Here is a 21,216-nt window from a genome sequence, read left to right on the forward strand (position 1 = left end):
AGAGAAAGAAATTCAGTTGCCGCTTCCTTTTGCTTTAGTTATTTTTACGTGCGCGCCTAAAAGTATGCACGCAATTTTTTCATTTCTATGTGCTGCTTCCTCTTCCGTCTGTGTTTATACATGTGTGTATGTGAGTGCCGCGAGCTGCGGTTTGTTTGCACACACAAACATTTGAGCTGAGCTGCTCGCTTTTTGTGTTCGCACTCGCCGCGCATATAATTCTTGTATCTTTTATTTTGTTGCAGCAGCCTCTCGCCTTCTCTCTCTTTCTTTCGACACCTGTGCAACAACTTTGCTGCGGTTTTACAGGTGTTAATGTTTGTTATTTAGCCCGAGCCCCGAGACCGACGCGTGCTGCGCGTGTCTGCAGTGGATAAAAGTAAATACGAATTAAAATGCACTCATATGAGAAGCGGCGACCCCAAGCTATGAGAATAAAAGGCAAACCACGCGTTTCGTTTTCACATTTATATATATTCATTTATATATATATATATTTTAAACACTTAAGATAGAGGAAGAGAGAGGGAGTCATAGTGTGTATGTTTGTATATGTATATGTCGGTGTCTACGTGTGTGTCTGTGTGTGTGCGTGACGTCAGATCGTTAATATTATTATACTTAATACTTTAGCTTAGCTTAAGCACTACAAACAATTCAATTGATGTTTCTGTTTACCGAATGAATCAACTAGAAATCAAAATCACTTACAATCTAATTTACAATGATTTACTCCATAACATATTCGTATATTAAATCGCGTGTGTACTCTTAATTCTAGACCCAAAACTTAATTCAGAAAATCAAAGACGAAATCTAATCTAATAATCAACATCACATTATATTTATTCTTGCGGTAATTCAGTTTGAATATTGAATAAAAAACCCATAAAAAGAAATTAATTGAATGATAGTGATAAAAACTCTTATTGCCTCAACTTATTTATATAAATATTCAAATTGAAATTGACTCAAATGACATGTTGTCTATGTGTGTGTGTGTGTGTGTGTGTGTGTGGTACATTTGAGGTTTCAAATTTGCACTATGCTTTGGTTTCATTGAATTATTTACACAGAAACTACGCTCAACTATCCTTAAACTGTGTTGTTTGTTTGCAACTGGAGGGAGAGAGAGAAAAGGGTTGAGAGAGGTAGGAATCGGGTTGGGATATGATGTTGTTTTTGTCACGCAACATGTTAGATTGTTGCTAATTGGATTTCGTTTTTCGTTTCGTTTCGCCACACACACACACACTCACACAGTCGCACATGAAGCAAACATTTAAATAGTCGTAAATACTATATATAGTATTTAGTATAGAGCTGCTCTCTCCTCTTCTTCATCTACTCCTCGCTTTCTCTAGAATTTAACAGTTAATGTTAGATATGAATGTTTTTTGGTATGTATGTGTGTGTGTGAGGGAGTCGACACATTATTTGCACTAGATTTACCACATTTTCTATTCTGGCTTTTCGCTTTCCATTTTTCCATTTTTGCATCATTTCGGAATCGTTTCCTACACTTTGTTGATTGCCGTGGGAATCTCTCCTTCAGTTAATCCATTATCGATTATCAGTTATCGACTATCCGCCATCGGTCTATCGGTTATCGCTTAGAAACTAAAGATATTACACTTAAAGTATACAAAATCACCATTTATGCTCTGCAATTGCAATTGAATTGAATTGAAAATCATTTTAAGAACTTTGGAATGCGTCCTTAGGTGAGTTCCGGACTGAGCAGCCACTGTCCGATGCGCGCCAGGATGATGGTAATGGTCAGCAATCGCAATAGATTGCTCTCCGCTTGTCCCGCTGCACTTCGCACTGTGGGGCAAACAAGCAGAAATTGTAGTGTCTGTGTTTCCTTTGTATGTGTGTGTGTGTGTTGTGTGTTCTCATTTGGCAATTTTACACATACCCAGGAGCATGGTCTCGCGATTGTCAATGATGCCGGGGCGTCGTTGTAGAACGCTCTCCTTGCCGCCCTTCCACAGCACCGGCGATATGCTGGCCAGGCACTTGACGCGCATGTCGCCATCGTGAAAGTGGCGCGGCTCCAGCTCCAGCTGCAGACCCAGCGTCGAGGTGATTAGTCCGTGTTTGTGCACGATGTCGTTGTATTTGTGCAGGAAGTGCTCATCCAGTATCTGCAAGGTAAGCCCAGACATGCACATTGTTCAGTTCACAGTTCTCAGTTCTCGTTTCTCTGTCCTCTGTTCTATGGTAATATGTTTGTCCTCTACTCTGTATCCCTCTTTCTTCCACTGTCTGTCCCCCGTTTTTATTTAGTTGAAAGCTAAACGATGTTCCACGTTATGCCCGCATTGCATTTTATTATTAAACACACGAACGACGTAACACACGGCGTATGGGTAACGACAACAAAGACGCGCTTCACTCTTCTGATGGAGGGTGTGACAGACATGTCTGGCAAATGCTGCAGGGCTGCAAATGGTTCTTTTGTACGCAGCCCTGACCCCAAACGAATGAGTGAGTGAGTGAGTAAGAGGGAAAAAAGAGCTCGTGTCTCAACTGAAGGTTACAATTACCAGTTCACTCAGACGCTTTATAATTCCTTCCTTTTAATTTTGCTGCTGTCAGCAACTTGTAGGCGGGGCAGAGACAGGCTGTTGGCAGCCACTTGCCTCACACATTATGAGGCAGCAGTTACGTTATGTTGCAAGCGAAATAAGAGAGTGAGAGAGCGAAGCGAAAGAAAAAAAATGAAGTCATTTGCGCAGACCCCGACGCAATAAATAACAAAAATACGGTGAGCAGATACAAAATGTGAAATGCTCAAATAAATAGCTTGAACTTTTTTGCAGCTATATTGGATTTGAATTGAGTGCGGATTGAGCAAGCGAGGGAGGGGGGGAACAGTTGCCATTCTGCCACTTGCCACTTGCCACTTTTGCGAGCGGAATTGTTGCCATTTGTTATGCGATTGGTTCGCCATTCTTTATGGCGTCCATAAAAATTACAAAGCTCTTGAATTCCAAAGTTGAAAGCAAGTTTAAAGGCATAAATTAAACGCGCTGTCTGCCGTCTTCTTCTTCTCGCTCTCGTTCTCGCTTTCTCTCTCTCACGGGCTGACAGAATAAACATGCTGCAGATGCCAGAGAAGCTGTCCTGCATGTCCTGACACAAAGCGAAGGAGGGAAGGAGGCTCTGTAAATTGAGGGCATTTAAAATGCCTATCGCATGCCAAGGATGAGAGATCGAGAACGAATGTTAAATAAAAGTATCCAAGGCATTTTGTGGGCAAACCGTAGAGAGCACAGCACAGCAGCAAAACAAACTAGAAGCAGAAATTATAAGCTTTTTTCAGTCTCGAAATATTTCTAAATATTCGTTTACTCTGATGGACATTCATTATAAATAACACAAATAGCTTTTCCTCCTCTCTGTCGCTCGTTGCTTTCAATTGCAGTCTGCAGCTCAGCTCAGAATAAATACAAACAATGTTTTTAGCAGTGAAAAGCTGCTAGACGAATGTTTTTCTGTTTTTGTCTATTTTATATTCTGGTTGTTTTATTTTCTCAGTAAGATGAGATGCGACCGAGATGTGAGCTGGGAATAGAATATCCCTATTGTCGTAAGGCAAATAAACCCGGGAAACGTGCCTAATCGCACTTATTGATTTTTCTCTCTCGTATTTATACAAAGTGGCCACAGGACAGGGACATCGCAAGGCCTACGCAACAGCGACTAGAGGTTAGATGCGGGAGAGGGGTGGGGAGAGGAGAGGAGACTGGAACATGGTAGAGTGAACTAACTTGTACCTTAACGGCTCGATTCACACAATTTGAGTACCATGTAGTCGTTGACTATAAAATGCAGTAAGGGACCACAGTCCCAAAGTTCAGCCTCGCTCTCTTTCTCTCTGTCAGGACACATCCCGTTCCCTTTCCCTTTCCCATTTTCCTTTCTCTTGCCCTGCTCCAGTTCGACAGCCGTTTCGTGTTCCGGCTACACAGTAGACGTGTAACGAGCTTTCAGCCAGATGGATGGCCCAGCTACACACCTACAGACAACTAACAACATGCCATAAACCATGCCAAGGCTTTGCCTATAGACCAGGCAGGCACCCCGGAGGGGAGGAGCAGAGGTTGTCTGTAAAGCCAAAAGCCTGGTCGGTTACATGATTTTTGCTCATGAAATAATTTCTACCACCTACATTGGCAGCTGTGCCAGGGATTCGGACAAGCCTCCCAACCTCTCCTTCCCTTCTCTTCCCTTCCTTTTCTCCATTCCCAGTCCCTCCCCTTGCTCTTCTTTTTACTGCCTTGTTGCTCCACCTGCCGCGGTCCATTGTTTGCTGCGTTGTTAGGAGCTTAAATATTTACTGTATGCATAATTTCAACATTTTTTGTTTGGGGCCAAACTTCGCTTCGCCCTTCGTTCCCCCTCTGATTAGTATGGACGCGTTTGAGCGCAAAAAGGCATAAAATGAACACACACTCCCCCAAAAGAAAAAAACGAATAAAAAGGTAAACTAGAAAGGTGGCTGAGCACACAGACTTACCGGTTGCTCATTGACGAACCATTGCAGATGCGAGGCGGGATGTGATTTCCCCGATGTGCAGTTTAAGCTGAGATATTCTCCGATTTGATACTGATACTGTTGTCCCCTTATATGAGGTCCGTCACGTGGTAAAACTGAAAGTGCATTTAAAACACATTGCACATTAGAATTAGCGAACAATAATAATAATAATAATAATACGAGTGCCATAAATAAGCGTTCTGTTGACATTCAACGTAATCCTATTGTGAGGTCTATTAATTAGTTTTCTATTTACGCTGCTGGCTACGCGCAGATAAAAGTATTTGTAAAGCCATGTTAAGCAAATACAGTCGACCCGCTTCCATTTTCAATATTGAGTCCACTTTCGCACACATGCATATGCATGTTGCATATATAAATTCATTTTTCGGGGCCCTCCAATATTCCCATTCTCCACTCACAGACAGTCAACTGGCAGCTGAGTGGGTCGAAAGTGCACAAAAATGAAAATTAAACGAGTAAAAAGCTAAAGTCGAGTGTGCTAGACTGTGAGATACTCGCTACTAAAAAATATACCAAATTTATATACCGAGAAAATACTACAATATAACGAAGAACATATTTAGTATATCTATAAAGTTCCTGCTACACATTTGCAAAAACCCATATTCTAAAAATATACTAAATAAATATACTAAAAAATACTAAATTATATTTTGTATATCGATGTAGGATAAGCTACCCATGTTGAATAAAACAATATTCAATAAATAAACAAAAATCAATATACCGAAAAATTACTACAATATACCGAAGAACATATTTGGTATATCTATAAATATCCTGCTACACATTTTCATTAAAACCATGTTCTAAAAATATACCGAAAATACTAAATTATACTTGGTATATAGATGTAGGACAAGCAATAAAACAATGTTCAAAAAATATACCAAATTAATATAACGAAATAATACAAAAATATACCGAAGACCCCAGCAGTATATTTTCAATAAAACCATATTCTAAAAATGTACCAAACTAATATACTGAAAATACTATATCGAAACCTATATTTTATTTATACCGAAACCTATATTTAGCCTTCCTTTAACAATTTGTATCTAAACCAGGTTTTTAGGAATCAAAATTCTGTAGCCTCCTTCTGTCTGTTACATTTATTTCCTGCAGCCACAAAGTTATAGTACCCTTCTACCTTATACCGTAGCGGGTATAAATACACATATATACAACAAATAAAAAATAACACTAATACTACACAAAATATGCTGTGCATGGCCTGGCTGCGGAAATATCCATTAAAATGGCATTTCAACTTATAAATCGCCGGCTTGGACCAATGGCCATAACCTTTTTTTTGGTATACCAGGCGAACCTTCCTTCTACCTTCCTTCCCCATCTCCCATCCCAACCTGTGTTGTGAAATTTACGTATTCCCTTTGTAACTGCAGATGTACATGGCTCTCGGTTTTAACAACATGCATGTATGAATACGTGTCTATGTCGAAGTATGGCGCAGAGCGCAAAAACTGAGAGCAATAAACGATAAAAATACACACGGACGTGGAATTACAGGACTGTTCACTGTTCACAGTATACAGAATACAGTTTACAGTAAAACCCTGTTATAGAACCCAAGCTTATAAATGGCATTTTAAAAGCCTTTCAAATGCATTGCAAACAACTCAGCAGGCGGCATAAAACAACGCTGGAAATTTTCCTCAACTTTTTGTGTTCGTTGTTGTTGGTGGCAAACGAAATGAAAATATGAAGAAATTTGTACCCGAACTGCCAAATAATTGCAATTTAATTCTCTTTGTTTTACTCGCACTACTTTAATCCATAAATTCTTGAACTAACGAAATTTCTACGCGAAATACGAAATAATTTTAATGTAATTCTTTCTCTTAAATTCTTCAACTAAAGAAGAATTTAGAGAGGTAGTTTTAAATATTTTTTTATAGTTTCGTAATGCACTTTCAACTATTTATTACATTCCTTTTTGAAAGCATTAACGCTGAGTTATGTGCGTCGGGGAAAAAAGTGCAAAATATTTTAATACCAATTAAATGAAGCTTCGCACGATAAATAAAATATGAAGTTCATTTATGCAATATGCTGTAAAAAATACAACTAAAAATGCATATGAAGAATGTAAACATAAACGAGAAACAGCCAAGCGAAAAAATATAGTACACAAATAAACATGGTTAACCGATGTGACACAAGAAAAGAACACACACACACACACATCGAACACACAATTTGAATTGTTTGTAGGAAATGTATGTACAATGAATGCATGTGTGTGTGTTGTGGTGAGTATTTGTTTACAAATTCAATATTTGTCAGTAATTGCAGTGGAAATTTTTGTGCAAATATTTGCAGGATATTGGTCAGAGAGCGAGCGAGAGTGAAAGCGAGTTGGTTAGGTAATGTGTGCACCGAATGTGGAAGTAATAAATTCAGGGGGGAGGAAAGAGAAGACAAAGCTCTTTACTTACATACAATATCCATGCGACCCTCGCCCTGTACAGATGAGAAATTTGGCGCCTCGGCGGAGATTTCACAGCGATAGAGACCCGTCGAGTTGAGGGTGAGGCCACGAAGCAACACGCGACTGGCGTCGGATAGTTCCTCCTACAAGGGGGGAGAGACAATGTTAGCTAGGGACAGGAGGAAAAGCATTTCGATAGGCGGTTACTTACAATCACGCGCACGCCATCCACGCGATAGCTGGTCTTGGGCGGGCGGGTCTTTGGCACATAGCGATAGAACTCCTCGTTGTCCTTGTACCATTTGATGGCATACAGCGCCTCGCCCTCCTCCTGCGGCTGCTCCTCCTCGTCTTCCTCCTCCTCGCTCGCCTCGTATCTATCCTCGCGCTCAAACTCTGGCACATACGCCACCGAACCGCTTGAGGCGACACTTCCACCGCCACCGCCCGTCGAGTGCTGACCTCCGCCATTGTGTATGCTGGCGCCGACACGGCCGCCCAAATATCCGGATGCCGCACTGCCCCGATAGACGCTGTGGCCGTACGGCGACTGCTGCGGCAGAGGCGGACTGTGACCTCCGTCTGTCTGGCTCTGATACTGTCTCATCGCCTGCGGCTGATGCTGCTGACGACGCTGCAGATGCTGTCGCTGGCTGTTCTGGTTCTGACTCTGATGTTGCATGCGACGATACGTCGACTGCCGATGGTCGACATCCGTGTCCATGTCCACGTAATGAGCATCGCCATTATGCGGATATCGATCTCGACCGTATTCCCTTTCCCTGTCTCTTTCTCTGTCTCTGTTCCGATCGTGTTCGCGCTCGCGATGCCCTTCGTTGGTCATGTGTGGTCCGTGGGTGCGATTCAGTTCGTATTGGCACTCGAGGAAGGCTGATTCACCGCGCATCTTATACGCGGGTATGGAGACCTTGATCATGCGCAGCCCCAAAGCGAAACCTGCCAGAATGAGTGATGGAGAGAGAGTGAGGATAATTGTTAGTCAATTGCAATGCAAGTTTGTGTGAAATAAATACACGAAAAAGTGGCAGCCAGCATAACATATGTGAAAAAGGATGCGCGCATTGTCCTGGCGAAATACGTTGGCCATTTTTAAATCGACCAACGAACGGACTTCCCTTGTTTTATTATCCAATAGCTGCGCAGCTCGTAAATATTCATAAATGAGTGCGTAATCGGGCTTAATCCTTTGTAAAATTATGACGCCGGTTGCCACATCGCACATCCTGGCCACAAATTACGCAGCCAGCGAGTGAGTGAGAGAGAGCATGGGCAAGGGCTGTGCTACAGGATATTGGCCCCCATTTCCTCATCTAACCTTTATATCAGCAGAGCAGAGCAGAGAGAAGAGGAGAGAGGACGTGCTCATACAGCGTTAAATTAGAAAACCAGCTCAACATTTTGCCTCTTTAATATAAATATTTTAATAGCCAGCACACACAAAACTGGACTGAATGCCTGGCTATTAAGTTAAAGCCAACTTCATTTCATCGGCATAAACTGGGGCAATTTGGAGCGTTGCCAAAGACCAAAGCGATGCTCAGTCAGTCAGTCAGTGAGTTGCTTCTTTCAGGCAGCGAAATTCATTTGGATTAATTAGATTGGACATTAATAAGCCACGTGCATATTTTATGACAACAATTAACATTATTTGGCATGTAAGCGCGAAACGAGAAAGCGAAAGGGGGAATGGGGAATGCAAAGGAGGCCTTTATGGCCAAATATGTAATTAAATTGATAATTTCAACGAGCCAAGGAATGAGCTGTAGCTGCTCTTCGCTCTCCGCCTCTTCTCTTCTCTTGCGACTTCAAAGTAATTTTAATAAAATTATACAGCTCGTCCGTGTGCCACAAAACAAGCACAATACTCCAACGAGTGGGAGGAGAGATAAGAGATGGGAGTCAGGAGAGGCCGTAGAGACGTAGAGCAAGTAGCAGCTGTCTTTGTCTGTGATATATACACCCACAGTATGTACTCGGTATAAAGAACACAAAGCAGCAGCGCTGACAATGCAAACACATGTCATTTTGGCTACATTACAAAGTGTCTTAATATTAATTAAAAGCAGCAAAGCTTGCACGCAACCACCAACAACAACAATGAGAATGACAACAACAATAACAACTACAGCGAATGCGAGGAACAAAAGCAAAGCCAGCAAAAAAGAAGGAGGATGACAATAAGCATGAGGTACACTATGGTACTGTGGGTCACATAGAAGAGGGAACACGTAAGAAAGCTACAGTCGAGTGTGTTTGACTCTGATATATCGGCTACCCATATTTGATGAAAGCAAAAATAGAGCAATTTAATATACCACAGAATACTAGCAATAGTATATGCCAAAGGTTATATTTGATGTTTTTATATAGTACTACATTCAAAAAATACCATTTTAAAATATACCAAAAATAACAAAAAATATACCAACGGCTATATTTGCTATATTTATATAGTACATTCAAAATATACCATTTTAAATTATACCAAATTGATATACCAAAAATACTAACTACTAACAACGAATATATTTGGTATATTTACATAGAACATTAAAAAATATCATTTTAAATTTTTAAATATATTGTAACAAATTAATATACCACAAAAATACTAAAAATATACCAACGACTATATTCGGCATATTTATATAGTACTAAAAGTACATTCAAAATATGATATTTTAAATAATAAAATATATCAAATTAATATACCACAAATATACTGAAAATATTCTAGATTATATATTTGGTGTATTGATATAGAATATCCATATTTTATAGGGTCAGAGTTGCCTGTTACATATATTTCATGGAGGCTACTGTATGGGTAGCGGGTATGAAAAGGTTAGCAAAATGTTACTCGAGGCAATTGCCCCACTGTGCACTAAAATGCTGCTCAAGGAATGACTATGACATAAAAATGCTCCCACACACACAGACTCGCATATCGCTCGGTCATATCGCATGTCTGTGCTGCCTCTGTCGGTGCTTTTTTGCCACAGCTGCATCTCAATTGATTATTTTTTGCTGTGGCCCTTCTTCTTGCCCCAGCACTCAGATATTTATGGAAATCGTAAGCGTACTTTTAGGTAAATTGAATATGCATAAACAGGTGGCAAGCGTGGCAACATCAGGGAATGATGCAGCATGAAGTAACATCATTAAGTATGCATGATAATTTCTTTCATTAACGCATATTTAAACAAGCTAGTCCCAAGGGAGACGCTCCTCTCTCTTTAGTCTCCAGTGAAGGAACTCCTCTGTGGTCTTCCCACCTTTGTTGCCTTTGGTGTCCTGGCTTCACTTCAAATTGAACGTTTAGCATAATTCGATAAAATTGGCAAACAAAGTGAAGAGCGCGGTGAACGTTAAAAGGTGGAGAGTAGAAAGTAGAAACGCAAACAAAGGCGAGAGCGAACGCAGATTACGACAAGAGCCCGTGAAATAGGTTAAACCATCCAGGCAGTAACATTTCAGCGGATCTGGGCTGCAATGCATAATGAAGCACATCATTAGAAGATAAAAACACCGGCCTAAAAATCTATCGAAGCGGCGTCGGCCACCGAAAATCCCGCGTCGCTCTCTGACATGGACACCCTGAAAGGGGCTCAACATTACACCGCTAATGAGTTCCTCGCTCTTTGCAGCAATTATGCGGCACCAGCAGCAGACCCAAGCAACAACAACAACAACGAGAACAGAAAGAAAAACTTTCCGTTATCTGGCAAAACGTTTAACGTGGAAATTTGCTGGCAGTGTCGGGAACAAAGCGTATCGGTGGAAAGTTCTACGAGAAAACTGTCAAACTGTTGGAAACACAAAAAACAAACGTTGTCAGAGGCAATCGGAGACGCAGCTCATTAAGAACCTCTCCCTACTGGGTTGATTGTTGTTGTTGTGGAAATTCAAGTGTCTAGACTTCATTAAAATGTACATCTATCACACCATTTCATTCCACTCTATGCATAATTATGAGGTATTGACATTTTTAATTCGTGTTTAAAAAACAATTAGTGCCTGTGCTTTGCTCTCCTCGGCCTCGAGGGGCAGCAAAAGTTGCTAAACTTTTGCTCAACTGAAACTGAAAGTGAAGTTCATTACGCGTCTCGCTGGCCTTGTGCTAAATAAGCAAACAATTCTATTAAAAAAACAGAGAAGGAGAAGGAAAATATGAGAGCAAGGTTCGAGGAAAAAAAAGCTAAGCGAAATTGTAATGAAAAAGCCTTTGGGTTAGTTTGCAGTAAGCGAGCAGCAACAAAGGCGATGCGAGAGACCGCGTTTATATTCCATAGAGAAACAGCCACGACAACAGCAACAGCAACAACAACAAAAAGTGTGCAACAGTTTTGAAGCGCGCTCAAAGGCAACACACACACACACACACACACAATATCAGATGCAAACACACACACTCTCTTGGTGCTCTTATATAGCAGACAGACGATACTCATACGCCCCGTTGCAGCGCGCGATTGCGTGTGCATTTTTGTTTAGCGCCACCACAGCGTCAACAACAGCAACAGCAACAACAACAAACAAATCTGTGCAAGCGCTTCTGATGTATTCAAGTTGACACAAATCTGGCGCAAATCCGCACACAAACAAAAAGCGACAGCGACAATGCAACTTTAAGCGAGTCTGACATGACGAGCTAGCGAGCGAGCGAGCGTTGCAAGTGCACCGCTTACGTCACTGAGCATGTGTGTTGGTGTGTATGCGTGTGTGTGTGTTGGTGGAACACTGAGAAAAAGTACTCATGACTTTTAGCAAAAACATTTATGAATAAAATAGCAAGCATGACAGCAGAAAAGAAGCTGAAACAAGCGACTGACGAGCGACGAAATTAAAAGCGAAATAACAGAAAATATTATTTACCCGAACAAAGGGGGAAATTGCGTAAGTGTGTGTGCGAGCGTGTGTGTGTGTGGGTGGAAGGGGGAATGGAAAACTTTCATTGTTGTTTTAAGCTGACTCGTAATTGAAAAAGTAATAACAATAACAGCAGCAGCAGCAGCTACACAACTGTGATGAGCTCAGCACAAAACATATGTTCATGCCACGGGGCGTATGTGTAATTTGTTGTGTATGCCCGCGTGAGTGCGGAGTGTGTTCCCACTTTAAGGCGATTCATTTGAACCCATTTAGGATTAAATAATACCCTAATGTGCAGCAGCATCCCGCATGCAACCTGCTCAACATTCTACGCTCTCTCTTCTGTTACACAAAGCCGAACCGAGGCGAAGCAGGACATTGGACGCAGGACGCAGGACGATGAATAGAACGTGCCATCGGGTGGCACGTTCGACAAACAATTTGCTGACGTTGCATAAAACTAGCTAACGCCGCTTCTCTGTTGCCAATGAGTTAAGAGGATGCTGAATGCAGCAGCACCTGCTGCAATTCCTCATCAGTTCGCTTTCCCCCTCTCCCTCTCACCATTCCCAAGCTGCTTTGACTGATTTGTGTTGCGTGTTGTGTGTGAGCTCAGTGTATGCACTTTTAGTACGATTACATATTTGCAAAATGAAATGGAACTTATTGCAATGGCAGCTGCAATTCCCTCAGCTGTGTGCCACATATATCGACTGATTTCTTTGGGGGAACACAGCACACACACACATTTCGCATGCCACATGCCACATGGCGCATGCCACATGACACAGGCAGAGGCCGAGGCAACATGCGTGTGTGGCGTTAATTTAGAAGCATCGACTTTCAATTGGGCCAACTTGAAACCCAAACTGACAGCTCGCTCAACAGGCGGCCGAAAATTCTATTAAAAATGATCATGTTTTATTTAAAATCTACTGCAAAATGTGTCCTCCGCAATGGAGCAGCAGAGAGGAGAGGAAAAGGGCAGAGGCAGAGGAGGTGAATACCTGACTTCGTTCTGGCTGGCTTATTTGTATGCGCGCTGCGTGTCGCATACACAGGAAAAATAACCGAAATAAGCGAAACGAGCAAACTTTGGGAGGTAGAAGAGGCAAGGCAAAGGGGTGGAGGGTTGCCAGGGGGGGTGCCAATGGGATGCACGCACGCAGAGACAACCATGTGTGTGTGTTGGGAGTGTGTGTGTATGTGTATTGAGGTGTTAAAACGCCACAAGTGACTTTGTTCAGCAGTTACAATTTGCTTTTTATTGACTTGGAAGGTGTCGAGACTCCCGCATCGTGTCGCTCCCTAGTTTCTCCCCTCCCCGCTTCCCCCTCTTTAACCACCCCCTCTTTAACCGCCCTTCAATTGAGCATACTTTTTTTTTTCGCACTCACCTTGTAGCAAACAGCAAATGAGCACAATAATGGATATATCGTTTATGTGTTTCATATTTATGGCATAATAATCCCATACGCTCCTCTAATGATATGTCGCTGTCGCCCTTCCTTTTGCGTTGTGGGCGTGGGCGTGGCTTACTTGGATTAAGCTCGACTTCCAAGTTAAAGTTTTCTCTGATTTCTCTTTGTAAGCTGTTTTTCCTGCCGATTTAAGTGATTTTCTCTCTCCTCCGTTTTTGTTTCTTTTTGATAGTTCGTCGGATTTAGTTTTTGTGCCTTTTGTTTATGGCTTTTGTTGGCAATGTTGTTTACTTTACTTTACTTTTGTTTTCGTTTCTCTCTCTTTCTCGTTTAGTTTTGTTTGTTCTTGTTGTGCTTATTACATTGCACAAGTTTTCGCATAAATTTCAGCCTGTTGCCGTTCACAATTGGCTTAGTTGAGAGGAGCTTGAAGTCCAGGTCCCATGTGTGTGGGCATCTGCAACTGTCTCATTAAATGCGAGTCAAAGTCTGGAAAAAATAAGAAAGAGAGAATAACACAAATGAATTCAATTTGAAGTTGTATAATTTATGCAAATGCATTGTCATCTGGCACCAACGCAAACAAAAATAATCTTCAAAAAGAATCGGTGATTTATTAATACGAAAAACAAATCAATTGAAATTCTCATTTCCTATACACATTTTTGGCTTTAAAACTTGAGTTCATAAGCAGCTTTTTCTGGGGGATTTTTAATAAATTTCAAGTACTTCTCGTTACATTTCTATGTAGTGAATTAAAGAAGCATAAAGAACATCTGTCTCACAATACAATCAAATGATTTTGCTTCTGTTCTTTTCTGTTTTTTTTTTGGCCACCGAGCAAACGAACAACTCTTATTGATTTTCATGAGCAGTTCAAGGACTCTTTCGGGAATTGCTTCCTTGTTGACGACAGAAAATAGAAAGAGCAGAGACTTTGGCTTGACATTTGCGACAAGTAAAATATTCATTCATATATATGATATGACCAAAAGACGTTGTGTAATTATGTGACAGTTATGTGTTTTGTGTTTTGTGTGTGTTGTCAATGAATTCATCAAAATTAACTTGATTGCAGGCGATTTGTCCATAAATAAACTGCTAAATATCAAAGCCAAATATAAAGCGTGGCACGCAACAAACTGTGGCACTTTGCGTGCCTCCAATTTGAACTGTGATATTTCACAATGCTGCATTCGTTGAATATTCGAATCAAAGCAAAGCAAAGCAAAGTCGCAAATCGCCTTAACAAAATATAAATATGTATGTGAAGGAATATCAAATGTTCGCTCGCTCTCTCAAGAGCTCATGAAATGTGCATAAATCCGCCGCACAAGGAAAGAACGAAACATTTGGCGGCGGCGGCTTTATGCGACCTTTAATGAAATACGAATCAGAATCAGAAGTAATCATAAAAAAAACGTGGCATAGCGAAGCAAATGTAAACGCCAAATAAACTGTGACAAAGTCGTTGCCTCTGCCTCCCTCTTCCTCCACCTCTCTGCCTCCTTTCCGCCTGTGCCTCATTCTTTTCACATTTCGCAACTGAAACTTTTTTTGATACTTTTTGTCCACAGTTGCAGATGAATTTGCCTGTTTCTGCTCTGTTCTGTTCTCTGTGCCCCGGCGCGACATTATGCGCAGTTGCTGCAAAGTTTGTCGAGTCCTTTGCATACACTTTGCTCCGGGTATTGCCAATTTGCTGTCGACTCTATAAACTATTGAATTGATAGTGTGTCAGTTGATAGAGAGAGAGAATTTATAACTGATCAGATCGCTAGCAAATAAAAAGTGTCGCTGAACAAATGACTTCAATCAAGAAGTAGTAAAAACAAATAAGAAAGCTAAAGACGAGTATTCCCGACTGTGAGACACCCGATACCTATATTAAAAACAAAAAAGTGCGGTATTAATTTGAAAATATACCAAATTAATATACCACAAAAATACATAAAAATACCAAATACGGCATTTGGAGTATTTATATAGTACATTCGAAATATACAATTTTAAATTTAAAATATACCAAATTAATATACAGCAAAAATACTAAAACTACCAAAGACCACCTTTGACGTATTTGTATAGTACATGCAAAATATACCATTTAAAATTTGAAATATACCAAATTATTATACCACAAAAATACTAAAAATACCAAAGACCACCTTTGGGATATTTATATACTACATTCAAAATATACTGATTTAAATTTAAAATATACCAAATACTACAAAAAATGAAAATATACCAAAGACTATATTTGGTATAATAATATACTAATACATTAAAAATATACCAGATTGTTAGTCAAAGGAACTAAGAAGGACTTTATAGAGTCGGATATGCATCCTTCTGCCTTTTAAATTCGTTTCCTGCACACACAAAGTTATAATACCCTTCTGCACTACAGGGTAGCAGGTATAAAAAGTTTGCAAGAGTATTTGATGTGCTGCTTTTTTCTGAATAGCTGCGTTTTCTTCAATTTTATGCCGTTTCTACGGCGTTCGCAATTGTTTTTGTTGCTATCTCGAGTTGAAAGCGCTGCGCCTGCGATTATGCAGCAAAAACTTTGCCAGCGCCAGCGCCAGCGACGTCATTTTGCATTGCAAAGCGCGGGCAACTCAAATTGGGTTGCTCGACGACGTTGCTGGCGAAGCGACGAAAGTTTCTGAATTGACGGCATGACTGAATGCATAAGGGGCCAGCGCAAAGAAACACAAACTAGATAGAGAGCAAGAGAGAAAGAGAGGAGGTGAATGGAGTTCTGTACAGTTAGTGGAAATCTGCGTTAATGCAGCTAGCAGCATTTTTCCGCTGCATTTTGCCGCAAAGTTGGCTAATTTTTAAGTTGTTTAAATATGTGCAAACATCGCACGACAAATGTAATTCGTCTTTGCCTCGGTTTGTGTAGTTGAAGTTCGCAATTCGGATTGAGGTTTTTGTTTGGGGTTTGAGGTTTGAGGTTTGAGGTTGGTCCATGGAAAATGCGAAAATTCTGTGCGATTGCCTCGTTTGCTGGCTGGCAAAAGTTTTCTAGTTTTATCTGACGACGATATTAGAATGCAGTTTCCATTCCCACAAACAACTGCGACTGCGACGACTGCGGCTGCCGTATTTGCTTTTTGTCTCATGTCCTATTCAAGCTCATCTCTCTGTCTCGCTTTCTCGCTTTGCCTACAACTCTATCTCGTTCTTTGTCTCTATTAACAACTTTGTTGTGGTTGTCGCTGACTCTGCTGCCGCTGCTGCTGCTGCAGCAAAAAGTTATTAAAGCTGCAGCCGCACTTTATTATTGTGAAACAAACAGAGCAAAAACAAGCAACAGCATCACGAACTCGATCAACTTGTCCCTTTAGCTTTGGCCTGCTGCAACGACTCGAACTCGGAGTTGTTTATCTTTCAGATTGTTGTACAAACTTTTTGGGGTCATGTGTTTTCAGAGTCTCTTTGCTCTTTGCTCTCTGGTATCACTTATGGCCCTGCAATTGTCTGGCCAAAGATGATGACAATTAATACGCAGCACTTGCTCAGATCAAGTATTCGCAGCGTAGGCAGCGTTAGCGTTTCGCCTTGCATGAATTATTTATAACTTTGCCGTTGCACAAACAGCTATCGGGCTGATAAATTAAATTTATACCCACAACCCACGACAACGTCCCACGAAATCCCATTTACTCAATGCTCGCTGCTCGCCGCTTCCCTCAACTCAACTCTCTGGGCAGATGTCAAGCTGCTGCCTATTTGCGTAAATATATTGATTTTTGGCTTGACATACGACTGGGGACCCACATCAAAATTAACAAATTGACACACTTACACTCACATACAGAAGCGATGGAGCCTGCAATTGCCTCCGCCATCGACACGATGTTGCACCTGCGGCTGGCTGTGGCATTTACCCAAAAACCACATTAAAATTCAGCGCGCTGCAACGCTGCAAATTGCTGTTGGCACAAGTCAAAATGTTTGACACATAATCCAATTTAAAAATAAATTTTACATTAGCACTCAAAGCCCAATTAAAGAGATTACCCCCAAAAATTTACACACGCTGTCAGCTGTCGAAAATGCAAACTATAAATTGAAGAGCAGGCGCCTTGCATAAATGCGTAATTACTGAATATTGCGTATACGCATAGTAGAACCGAAGTATAATATATTTAAATGACGACCCCGCAATACTCTATATTTATCTAGAACTGATTGTTTGCAGAACTATTTCTCTCTGTTCCAAAAGGTCATATGCATATTTGCTTTGCTCACAAATCGATTAAGCACACACACTTCTTTCTTTTCATTCATATTTAGTGGGGTCCGAAAAGGTCATTTGATTCACTAATGCATAATTAATGGTCAAAACGAGGATTGTTAGACTAATTTATTGCCCTTTCCTATTGCAAGTGGGCAATTAATTTACTATCATTCAGATAAACGAATGAAATAGCCATTAGTGTGAAGGCTTATTGAATTCATTTGCTAATATTTGAATTTTTACAAGTTCGAAGCTGCGAATCATGAAAAATTCATAGAGAGCAGCTGCTGCCGCCGCAGTGTGTAAAATATATGAGATGGCCTATTGAAATGTGATTGGCAGTGCACAAAAAATAAGAATATAGAAATACGCATATACGAATGCGATATTTCGGGGGCATATTTTATTTTATAGTTGAACTGGAACTGTGAACCTTAACGCCCTTTGAATAGAGTGGCAAAACTCATAAAAGATACAAGCACAGTGGGATTGTAAGTGTATGAATGCGTGAGTATGAATGGTGAGTAGAGTGAGTGTCACAGCAGGAACGGAAATAAACATGCATGTGCACGACAAGGACTACGTATGTACACATTTTTCTTTCGCTTTGAGTTGATAAATATCACGCATGGAAAATAAAACCAGTTTATGAGAGTATCAAATAAAACACACACACTCTCTCACACACTCAAAAAAGAAACAGGAACACGGGAAAACAAGTGTGTGTGTGTTGGGAGCCTAAAGTGTTTATGGCTTTTTTCATAGTGCGTCAACAGAGACGCAGAGAGAGAAGAGTGAGTGAGAGTGGGAATTAGCTAAGCCTAAACTAACCATTATAAATATATTATGATTGCGCCTAGATGAGAGCTAATAACCTGGCATTTAGGCACGCACACACACCTCAATCTCATTTACCACGTTTGTCATGTTTGCCTATTTAAAATTTAATAGTTACTCATTCTGTGTGCGAGCACTCGCTTAACTAACAACAACTAAACAACGACTCAAATTTAAAATGGTGCATAAACGAAAATTAAATCAACGTCCAAATGAAAAGACCAGGCATAATATAATAAAATAAAATATAATATATTATACTCGCATGTGCGTACATTTAAGCAGCAATAACAACAAAAAGGAAACGACATTCATTGACAAGAAAAAAAACTTTAATTTTTAATACCAGCTCGGCTCCGTCGTCATATGAGTTTTTCCTTCCTTTGTGCGTTGTGCTGTTTGGTTTGGTGTTTTCTCAGGTGCAAGGCACATAAAAAATAAATGAGCACACGGCAGAAAAAGCGACAGAAGGACACAAGCAGGAGAACAACAACAACAACGAAAACAGCAACTCAACAAAGTTATGTTTGGGGCAGAAGCACGTTGAATGCCACCGTCTGGCCACAATTGTGTTTGTGTGAGAGAGGAGAGAAAGAGAAAGAGGGAGATGGAAAAAGAGGCGTCACAATCTGCCGCATTTAGTCAACCAGCCGTGTAACTTCTCACATTTCTTATGGTAAATAAGATTCGTAGAAATGCCAGATAATAGCACTTTGAGTTGCCTATCAAAATGTTATCAGATCTTTCCTTTATCAATACTCGAAATCTTTAAATAATATTTTGCAATCTCAATGTAGATAAATATGCCACAAAGTGGAGCACAACAACAGCTGTGAGCAAAACACATTCTAAAATAAACATAATGGCCGCGTGTCTATAAATAGTTGCTTTCTGCACATCACATCACACGCTTTCATCCACATTCACATTCACATCCTCAGTGGCATCTTCCGGCATTGCAATGCCAACATTTTGCGGCTGTGGCACAGAATTCTCCTCCTCATCCTGCCACGTTGCCACGTTGCTATGCCAACCGCAGGCATATTTTAGCACACAACGCAGTCAAAGCTAAAGCCAAAGCCAAGGTAACGCACAACATGAAAAGGGAGTGTGGCAAAAAAAGAAACATAAGGCAAATGGAAGGAGAAGCTTCGCTGTCACGTGAAGCCAGAAAATTAACTGTTATTCAGAAGATTTGTTGGTTATGAAAAAATAAATAAAAAAGAAGCGGAAAAAATAAGATTGTAAAATAAACAAACTGGCACCTTAAACGAGGCAGCGACCCGACGCACACACGGCGTATGAGTAATATCGCCGATTATTTTCCATGATATTATTATTTTTACGTAAATTCACACATAAGCACATAAGCGTGTAACTTAGGCGCACATAAACGGCACATTTGTTTTCTTAAATTAAAAGCAATCCGTCCACGTTCCACTTGTGGCTTCCCCCGCATTTCCCCCCCAGACGCGGGGATTCCAGCTGACGTGACAATTTCATATTTAATGTAAGACAACAAACAAAACACAATTGTCGCCTTTGTGGAACAACGACAACGACAACGGCAAATTCTCTAAGCCGGAAATTAAGCGCACAATCAAAAGGAAGTTTCCCTTAATGTACTAAAGCGAAATAACGTGTAGTATGAGTTGTGTTTGAATAAAAGTGCGAGTACTCTCTTTTATTCTCATAAAAGAGTGTGAGTGTGACGAATGAATGAGTGAATAAATGAATAAATAAATAACACATTCGATAGACAAATTTCCATGTGTAATTATGACTAAATTACGAAAGTTAATTAAGTTTTGCCAAAGTACTTCTTCCTCAACGAAATTGTAGTTCTTGGAAACAAACAGCAAATAAAAAGCATTTTCTAAGAAATATATTTTTATTTCGCATTTTATTTTCGTCTAAAACGTTATCGTTATCCCCTTTTTTGCTTTGTCATTTCATGCTTAAATTGAGTTGCCTAAAGGGTTAACTGAGCCTGAACTCAGCGAATACCTCAAGCGAATCTACTTCATAAGGCGACTGCGTCTCTTCTTATGATAATAATTTTGTGGCAAAAGTTTCTAGCGAGACTCCAATCATATGAGGCAGCCGCATGTCCGCATAATTTTCAACGATAAAAACTTTTGCCAGCAGCCAAAGGACACACCAACAAAAATATATGACGAGACGAAGCCTTTGCAGAGGGTTGGAGAAAAAAAAGGGCGACACATAATTTGAAAAGTTTTGGATAAAAAGGAAAAGAAAGTGTGAAAAAATATTTAAGTTTCGCGCAAAGTGATGTCAACTTTATTGAAAGAGCAGCAGCGAGCAACAGAACCTTAAATATTTATAACAATAATCAACATAATCAACGAAACGGAAAATCACAAATATAACAAACAAAGTAACAAAGCATTGTTGTAATTTGCCGCGAAGTGTGAGCTCAGAGCAGCGCAACAATCGATAAATACTCAATATACATATAGAATGTACGCGATTTTATGACTGACATTGTTTACTATACACACACAAACACACACACACATACAGAGAGAAAGAGAGACAAACACTCAGTTAATAGGGAGCACAGCCCTATGATTTATGCCATTGTTTAATTTGCATATATTTTCGATTGAATTTTAATTGAATTTATGACGAGGCGCTTAACTGTTTGGCTTTCTGCGCTGCCGGCTATCGGCCATTGTTTGCCCTCGAGGGGGTGTCCAAAATGTGGCACCACCACTTGCACTCACACTCACACTCTCATAACTACAACTACAACTACAAC

General features: G+C 40.4%; 1 protein-coding gene across 1 annotated transcript in view; it reads right to left on the bottom strand.

The window, feature by feature from the left end:
• Positions 1 to 477: 477 nt before the first annotated feature.
• Positions 478 to 21,216, bottom strand: part of LOC133836144 (uncharacterized) — a 45,962-nt gene continuing 25,223 nt past the window's right edge. The window contains exons 2-7 of the mRNA XM_062266469.1: positions 13,319 to 13,831; positions 7,240 to 7,985; positions 7,036 to 7,171; positions 4,529 to 4,662; positions 1,922 to 2,150; positions 478 to 1,827 (exon numbers count right to left, since the gene is read on the bottom strand). Coding sequence (XP_062122453.1) covers positions 1,721 to 1,827; positions 1,922 to 2,150; positions 4,529 to 4,662; positions 7,036 to 7,171; positions 7,240 to 7,985; positions 13,319 to 13,373 — 1,407 coding nt within the window. The 5' untranslated portion in view covers positions 13,374 to 13,831 and the 3' untranslated portion in view covers positions 478 to 1,720. The remainder of the gene's footprint in view (positions 1,828 to 1,921; positions 2,151 to 4,528; positions 4,663 to 7,035; positions 7,172 to 7,239; positions 7,986 to 13,318; positions 13,832 to 21,216) is intronic.

Source organism: Drosophila sulfurigaster, chromosome 2R (genome assembly GCF_023558435.1).
Source record: "Drosophila sulfurigaster albostrigata strain 15112-1811.04 chromosome 2R, ASM2355843v2, whole genome shotgun sequence".
NCBI classification, from domain to species: domain Eukaryota; kingdom Metazoa; phylum Arthropoda; class Insecta; order Diptera; family Drosophilidae; genus Drosophila; species Drosophila sulfurigaster.